Source organism: Nansenia antarctica, assembly GCF_963989245.1.
Source record: "Nansenia antarctica genome assembly, chromosome: 5".
NCBI lineage: Eukaryota > Metazoa > Chordata > Actinopteri > Argentiniformes > Microstomatidae > Nansenia > Nansenia antarctica.
In genome coordinates, this window is record NC_137690.1 from 616,949 (window position 1) to 625,951 (window position 9,003).

General features: G+C 55.3%; 1 protein-coding gene across 1 annotated transcript in view; it reads left to right on the forward strand.

Moving 5' to 3' along the window:
- LOC308158735 (inactive phospholipid phosphatase 7-like) overlaps window positions 1–2,225 on the forward strand; it is a gene marked incomplete at both ends in the record, with an annotated part of 9,149 nt that extends 6,924 nt beyond the window's left edge. Inside the window, one exon of the mRNA XM_080532428.1 lies at window positions 1,837–2,225. Within this exon, the coding sequence (XP_080388554.1) occupies window positions 1,837–2,225 (389 nt within the window). The remainder of the gene's footprint in view (window positions 1–1,836) is intronic.
- Between the last annotated feature and the right edge of the window lie 6,778 nt (window positions 2,226–9,003).

A 9,003-nucleotide genomic window follows, 5' to 3' on the forward strand; every position in this document is an offset into this window, starting at 1 on the left:
CCCCATCCCTCCCTCTCTCCCCCATCCCTCTTCTCTCTCTCCCCCATCCCTCCCTCTCCCCCATCCCTCTTCTCTCTCTCCCCCATCCCTCTTCTCTCTCCCCATCCCTCTTCTCTTTCTCCCCCATCCCTCTTCTCTTTCTCCCCCATCCCTCTTCTCTCTCTCCCCCATCCCTCTTCTCTCTCCCCCCATCCCTCTTCTCTCTCTCCCCCATCCCTCTCTTTCCCATCCCCCCCTGCCACATCCCTCTCTCCCCCATCCCTCTCCCCCCCATCCCTCTTCTCTCTCTCCCCCATCCCTCTTCTCTCTCCCCCCATCCCTCTTCTCTCTCTCCCCCATCCCTTCCTCTCTCTCCTATCCCTCTTCTCTCTCTCCCCCATCCCTCTCCCCCCCATCCCCCATCCCTCTCTTTCCCATCCCCCCCCTGCCCCATCCCTCTTCTCACCCATCCCTCCCTCTCCCATCCCCCTCCCCTCCTCTCTCCCCCCCATCCCTCTTCTCTCTCCCCATCCCTCTCTCACCCCCATCCCTCTCTCTCTCCCAACCCTCATCTCTCTCCCCCCATCCCTCTTCTCTCTCCCCCATCCCTCTCTCACTCCCCCCATCCCTCTTCACTCTCCCCATCCCTCTCTCTCCCCCATCCCTCTTCTCTCTCCCCCATCCCTCTTCTCACACCCCCCATCCCTCTTCTCTCTCTCCCCCATCCTCTCTCTCTCTCCCCCATCCCTCACTCTCTCCCCATCCCTCTCACTCTCCCCCATCCCTCCTCTCTCTCCCCCATCCCTCTTCTCTCTCTCCCCCATCCCTCTCTCTCTCCCCCATCCCTCTCTCTCTCTCCCCATCCTCTTCTCTCTCTCCCCCATCCCTCTTCTCTCTCTCCCCCATCCCTCTTCTCTCTCTCCCCATCCCTCTTCTCTCTCTCCCCCATCCCTCTTCTCTCTCTCCCCCATCCCTCTCTCTCCCCATCCCTCTTCTCTCTCTCCCATCCCTCTTCTCTCTCTCCCCCATCCCTCTTCTCTCTCTCCCCCCATCCCTCTTCTCTCTCTCCCCCATCCCTCTTCTCTCTCTCCCCCCATCCCTCTTCTCTCTCCCCATCCCTCCCTCTCTCCCCATCCTCTTCTCTCTCTCCCCATCCCTCTTCTCTCTCTCCCCCATCCCTCTTCTCTCTCTCCCCCATCCCTCTTCTCTCTCTCCCCCATCCCTCTTCTCTCTCTCCCCCATCCCTCTTCTCTCTCTCCCCATCCCTCTTCTCTCTCCCCATCCTCTTCTCTCTCCCCATCCCTCTCTCTCCCCCATCCCTCCCTCTCTCCCCCATCCCTCTTCTCTCTCTCCCCATCCCTCTTCTCTCTCTCCCCATCCCTCTTCTCTCTCTCCCCCATCCCTCTTCTCTCTCTCCCCCATCCCTCTTCTCTCTCTCCCATCCCTCCCTCTCTCCCCCATCCCTCTTTTCTCTCTCCCCCATCCCTCTCTCTCCCCCATCCCTCTTCTCTCTCTCCCCCATCCCCCTTCTCTCTCTCCCCATCCCTCTTCTCTCTCCCCATCCCTCTCTCTCCCCCATCCCTCTTCTCTCTCCCCATCCCTCTTCTCTCTCCCCATCCCTCTCTCTCCCCCATCCCTCTTCTCTCTCCCCATCCCTCTTCTCTCTCCCCACTCCTTCTCTCTCCCCATCCCTCTTCTCTCTCCCCCATCCCTCTTCTCTCTCCCCCATCCCTCTCTCCCTCATCCCTCTCTCTCCCATCCCCCTCTCTCCCATCCCTCTTCTCTACCCCCCATCCTTCTCTCTCTCCCCCCCATCCCTCCCCCCCATCCTTCCCCTCCCCCCCCCTCCTCTCCCAGCCCTGTTCCTGGACCTGATGACGGTGGCGGGGGTGCAGAAGCTGGTTAAGCGTAAGGGTCCGTGGGAGTTCCCCCCGGGGTTCTGTGACTACGTGACCATGGACCTGTGGGCCTTCCCCGCCGCGCACGCCAGCCGCGCCGCCATGGTGTCCCAGTTCCTGCTGGCCCACCTGGTGCTGGCGGTGCCGCTGCGCATCCTGCTGGTGCTGTGGGCGCTGCTGGCCGGCACCTCGCGGGTCCTGCTGGGCCGGCACCACCTGTCCGACGTGGGCGCGGGCTACCTGCTGGGCTACCTGCACTTCAGCCTGGTGGAGACGGTCTGGCTGTCCTCCGACGCCTGTCAGACGCTGGTCTCCATCGGCACGCTCAGCTGGACGCCCTTCTACTAGAACACGCTCAGCTGGACGCCCTTCTACTAGAACACCCGTCTACTAGAACACCCGTCTACTAGAACACCCATCTGCTGACTGACACTGCCTGGTCTCTCTGGTCCCCCCCCCCACCTCCTCTCTCTCTGGTCCTCCCCGTCTCTCTGGTAACCCTGGTACCCCCCTTCCCTCCTCCTCCTTCGGTCCTTCGGTCCCTGGTGACCACCCCCCCCCTTCCAGTCTCTCTGGTCCCCCTGGTACCGACTCCCCTCCTCCTTCGGTCCCTGGTGACCAACCCCCCCCCAGTCCCTGGTTCCCCCTGGTCCCTGCCCCCCCCCCCCCGGTCTCTGGTACCGTGGACTGTAGATAGAAGTATAAATAGGTGACTTACCCTTACTGTAGATAAAAGTATAAATAGGTCATTTTTATGCAAAAAAAACATCTGTTTTCTCTAGTGTAAGAACAGCAAACACAAGAAGCAGGCAGCCTTTCTGACTGTGCTATTTTATACCTGTTTTAATGCTGTCAACACAGACATGGTTTTAATGTTCAACACAGACATGGTTTTTGTATGGATACTAAGCAGCCTGTCTGTAGCCTCTCATTCTCTGAGCTTGAACCAGCGTGTTCATAGATAATCCCTTTCCGAAAACAATCATAAGATATCAGGGATCTTTGCGAAAGGCAACTCACTCACTTTGACATGGCTGGCTGTCTGTCCTCTCTGGCTGTCTGTCCCCTTTTCATTTTAAAAAACGTTTTTTCCGTAAACACCAAGTCGTCTCAAGAAATATGTGCGTCCAAACGAGACCACTGAAAATGCTGAAAACGTTGCCACACACACGACACCAAACACAGAGAAGAAGAACGGAGCGCAACACTCGATGAACAATCACACGAAGAAGAACAATGGTTTACCCTGTAAGGCGCCGTTGTTGTTGTTGTTGTTGTTGTTGTTGGCTGGGTTAGCGCATGCAGGTTAAGGGAGAGGTGGGGCTATGGCGTCATCAGTTCAGGAAAGATGCGTCTGGCTTGTAAAGACGGAAATGCTAGGGTGGCGTCTTCAGGTTTGTTCACTCTGGGACCCGGTTAAAAACTAGCGTCTTCAGGCTCCCAGAACGCGGCTCCGTGTGGACGAAACGTTGGCAGATACACCCACATTCATCTCCGTGTGGACAAGGCCTAATGCCAGCCCTGACCCACCCTAACCCTGACCCTGACCCTGTGTTTACAGGTCTCTGCACCATCTCACATCCTTTCTCAAACTCTTTATACGAAGTTTGACTTTATGGGTTTAGGGTTATTTGTGTTATTTGAGCCTCTATGCAGAAACATCAGGGACTTCCTGTTGTGTGTCAGGCTGTGTGACGGCTGCCTCAGGTAAACAGACAAGACAGTGTTCTAGATGTTCTGTCCTTTAAAGAGTCATTGTTTTGGAGTCATATTGCATTGGGGCAGTTTGATTTCAAATGATGCTGGACTTGCCCCAGAGATAGAGACTAACATAGAGACAGAGACAGAGACAGAGAGACAGAGACAGACAGAGACACAGAGAGAGACAGACAGAGACAAAGACAGACAGAGACAGAGACAGAGACAGACAGAGAGAGAGAGACAGAGACAGAGAGACAGAGAGAGACAGACAGAGACAAAGACAGACAGAGACAGAGACAGAGACAGACAGAGACAGAGACAGAGACAGACAGAGACACAGACAGAGACAGACAGAGAGAGACAGAGACAGACAGAGACACAGAGAGAGACAGACAGAGACAAAGACAGACAGAGACAGAGACAGACAGAGACACAGACAGAGACAGACAGAGACAGAGACAGACAGAGACACAGACAGAGACAGACAGAGACAGAGACAGACAGAGACAGAGACAGAGACAGACAGAGACACAGACACAGACAGAGACAGAGACAGACAGAGACAGAGACAGAGACAGACAGAGACAGACAGAGACAGACAGAGACAGAGACAGACAGAGACAGAGACAGAGACAGACAGAGACACAGACAGAGACAGACAGAGACAGACAGAGACAAAGACAGAGACAGAGACAGAGACAGACAGAGACAGAGACAGACAGAGACAGAGACAGACAGAGACACAGACAGAGACAGACAGAGACAGAGACAGACAGAGACAGAGACAGACACAGACAGAGACAGACAGAGACAGAGACAGACAGAGACACAGACAGAGACACAGACAGAGACAGAGACAGACAGAGACACAGACAGAGACAGAGACAGACAGAGACAGACAGAGACAGAGACAGACAGAGACAGAGGGTTTCAGGTGTTACACTAACAGTAGGAGAAGTCACATGACTGAGGTCACGTGACTCCAGAGTGACGCAGCCCTGCAGCTGCACCGCTGCGGTCACTCCCTCTGTCTCCTGTCTGGAACACCACCTGCAGCCATGCTGCACCGCTGCGGTCACTCCCTCTGTCTCCTGTCTGGAACACCACCTGCAGCCATGCTGCACCGCTGCGGTCACTCCCTCTGTCTCCTGTCTGGAACACCACCTGCAGCCATGCAGCCATCCCTCTGTCTCCTGTCTGGAACACCACCTGCAGCCATGCTGCCATGCAGAGGTCACTCCCTCTGTCTCCTGTCTGGAACACCACCTGCAGCCATGCTGCCATGCAGAGGTCACTCCCTCTGTCTCCTGTCTGGAACACCACCTGCAGCCATGCTGCCATGCAGAGGTCACTCCCTCTGTCTCCTGTCTGGAACACCACCTGCAGCCATGCAGCCATGCAGAATATGTGTCTCCTCATAATATGCAGCGACATGAATGTCATTAATCACAGACACATGCTGTTGGCTGTCTCTCAGGCTGTCTCTCAGGCTGTCTCTCAGGCTGTCTCTCAGGCTGTTTCTGCAGACGCTATGCAGGCGCCGTCATTCTCTCTGTGTTCTGAGAGACTGCACCATGCAGCACCATGGGGAGTGTTGCATATCTGGGCCGCCCCCCCCCCCCTCTCCCTGCCTCCCTCCCTCCCTCCCTGCCTCCCTCCCTCCCTCCCTGCCTCCCTCCCTCCCTCCCTCCCTCCCTGCCTCCCCCCCTCCCTCCCTCCCTCCCTCCCTGCCTCCCCCCCTCCCTGCCTCCCTGCCTCCCTCCCTCCCCCCCTCCCTACCTCCCTCCCTGCCTCCCTCCCTTCCTCCCTCCCTGCCTGCCTCCCTCCCTGCCTCCCTCCCTCCCCCCCTCCCTCCCTGCCTCCCTCCCTCCCCCCCTCCCTGCCTCCCTCCCTCCCTCCCTCCCTGCCTCCCTCCCTTCCTCCCTCCCTGCCTCCCTCCCTCCCTCCCTGCCTGCCTGCCTCCCTCCCTGCCTCCCTCCCTCCCTCCCTCCCTCTGGCCCATCTGGGCTGCCCATTGCTCATGTGCCTGTCACATTTCAGCCTAAACGCACAATTTGTAAAATCCAACTTTTGTATCCAGTCTGACTGCAGGCTGTAGGGGGCAGTGTTACAGTGTTACAGTGTTACAGTGTTAACTGTGTTTGTAAATGAGCGGAATAATTTTTCCGAAATATTTATATATGTTTAATTCAATCAAATATGAATGTCTGCCCCCCGCATTCTATGTTTGTGTGTGTGTGTGTGTGTGTGAGTGTGTGTGTGTGTGTGTGAGAGAGAGAGAGAGAGAGAGACTTATTTAAACATCATTTAGGAAACTCTTGTGCCAATATTCAGTGTTTATTTGGGCGCATGGGGGAGCATGCTGCTGCATTAGAGAGAGCTGCGCTCCTGCCTGCTGCGTGTGCACGCTCTACCTACCTGCCTACCTGCCTGCCTACCTGCCTACCTGCGTACCTGCCTACCTACCTACCTACCTACCTGCCTACCTGCCTACCTGCCTACCTACCTGCCTACCTGCCTACCTGCCTGCCTACCTACCTACCTGCGTACCTGCCTACCTGCGTACCTGCCTACCTGCCTACCTGCCTACCTGCCTGCCTGTCTACCTGCCTACCTGCCTACCTGCCTACCTGCCTACCTGCGTACCTGCCTACCTGCCTACCTGCGTACCTGTCTACCTGCGTACCTGCCTACCTGCGTACCTGCCTACCTGCCTACCTGCCTACCTGCCTACCTGCGTACCTGCCTACCTGCGTACCTGCCTACCTGCCTACCTGCCTGCCTGCCTACCTACCTGCGTACCTGCCTACCTGCCTACCTGCCTACCTGCCTACCTGCGTACCTACCTACCTGCGTACCTGCCTACCTGCCTACCTGCCTACCTGCCTGCCTGCCTACCTGCCTACCTGCTAGCCAATAAAAAGAGATTTTTCCAAACTCGTCTCAAGTTCATCTTCTATTTATCTGTCGTGTCGTTGAACACGAGAACACAACGCCTTTGTCTCCTCCCCTGTCAAACTTCACATTGTTGTCATCTATCGCCCCCCAGGACAGCTCGGTGACTTCCTAGGCCAGATGGATGGCCTTCTCAGCTCCTTCCCTGATGACGGCACTCCGCTCGTACTACTGGGTGACTTCAACTTCCAATCAGAGAAGCTTCTCTCATCTGGAGTACTTGACCTTCTCCTCTCCTTCGACCTTACCCTGTCCCCCTCTCCTCCTAAGACTCATAAGGCAGGCAATCAGCTCGACCTTGTCTTCACCAGATCCTCCCACACCTCCAACCTCACTGTTACCCCTCTTCCAGTTTCTGATCATCACTTTGTATCTCCCTTCCCCTCAAAACCACCTCTTCCCTCTCAGCCTCTAACCACTTAAGACCCTCTCGTCGTAACCTACGTACCCTGTCCCCCACCTCCCTCTCTTCTTCTGTCTTATCCTCCCTGCCCTCTGTTGAATCCTTCTCCCTTCTATCCACTGATGCGGCATCCTCAACCCTCCTGTCCACTCTCACCTCATCCTTCGACGCCCTCTGTCCACTGACCTTGAAGCCAGCTCGATCCTCTCCTCGGGCTCCCTGGCTCTCCGAAACACTACATGCTTGTAGACTAGAGCTCAGGGCAGCTGGCCTCTCTTATGACCTTAACCTCGATCACTCTCTCCTCTCTGATGACCTTAACCTCGATCACTCTCTCCTCCTCTCTGACGACCTTAACCTCCATCACTCTCTCCTCTCTGATGACCTTAACCTCCATCACCCTCTCCTCCTCTCTGATGACCTTAACCTCCATCACTCTCTCCTCTCTGATGACCTTAACCTCCATCACTCTCTCCTCTCTGATGACCTAAACCTCTATCACTCTCTCCTCTCTGATGACCTTAACCTCTATCACTCTCTCCTCTCTGATTACCTTAACCTCTATCACTCTCTCCTCTCTGATGACCTTTAACCTCTATCACTCTCTCCTCTCTGATGACCTTTAACCTCTATCACTCTCTCCTCTCTGATGACCTTAACCTCGATCACTCTCTCCTCTCTGATGACCTTAACATCTATCACTCTTTCCTCTCTGATGACCTTAACCTCTATCACTCTCTCCTCTCTGATGACCTTTAACCTCTATCACTCTCTCCTCTCTGATGACCTTAACCTTGATCACTCTCTCCTCTCTGATGACCTTAACCTCGATCACTCTCTCCTCCTCTCTGATGACCTTAACCTCTATCACTCTCTCTTCTCTGATGACCTTAACCTCTATCACTCTCTCCTCTCCAACTACGCCTCCTCTGCATCAGCTGCTAAAGCGTCCTGCTATCATTCCAAAATACATTCTTCTGCCTTTAATCCTAGAAAACTGTTCTCCACTTTCTCCACTCTCCTTAATCCACCTCCTCCCCCTCCTCCTCCTTCCTGCCTGTCTGCCGATGACTTTGTCACCTACTCTCTGCTCGACACTCGGTCTCTGGCTTGTCATTTTTTCCCCCCTCTCCCCCGATGAGATTCTCATACTTATCACATCGAAGCGAGCAACCACATGCCCTCTCGATCCCATCCCCTCCCCTCTTCTCCAATCCATTTCCTCCGACATCCTTCCTTATTTTACCACCCTAATCAACTCCTCCCTATCCACAGGATCTGTCCCAGCGGCCTTCAAAATAGCCAAAGTCAAGCCTCTCCTCAAGAAACCAACCTTTGACCCATCATCTGTCCACAACTACAGACCGGTATCCCTTCTCTCCTTCCCTTCCAAAACCCTTGAACGCGCGGCATCTAAACAACTGACTGACTATCTCTGGAAGATGGAACATTTAGACCCCCACCAATCCGGCTTCAAGGCTGGGCACTCCACTGAGACTGCGCTCCTTGCTGTCACGGAGGCCCTCCACTCTGCCCAAGCTTCCTCCCTCTCCTCTGTTCTCATTCTCCTGGACCTGTCTGCTGCCTTCCACACAGTCAACCACCAGATCCTTCTCTCCATCCTCTCAGAACTGGCCATCTCTGGCACCGCACACTCCTGGTTTTCTTCCTACCTGGCGGGTCGCTCCTACCAGGTGACCTGGAGAGAATCGCTGTCTTCTCCACGAACCCTCTCCACTGGGGTACCCCAGGGCTCTGTCCTAGGGCCCCTACTGTTCTCCCTCTATACCAAGTCTCTTGGCTCGGTAATCTCCTCACACAGCTACGCAGACGACACTCTTCCTCCCCTTACCCCCCTCTGATGTACACGTGGCAACCCGTATCTCAGCATGTCTCGCTGACATTTCAACATGGATGTCAGACCACCATCTCAAGCTCAATCTTAACAAGACCGAGCTCCTCTTCATCCGCGGGAAAGCCTGCCCTCTCCAAGACTTCTCCATCACAGTGGAGAACTCTACTGTAACCCCCTCCCTAACAGCCAAGAACCTTGGAGTGATCCTGGAC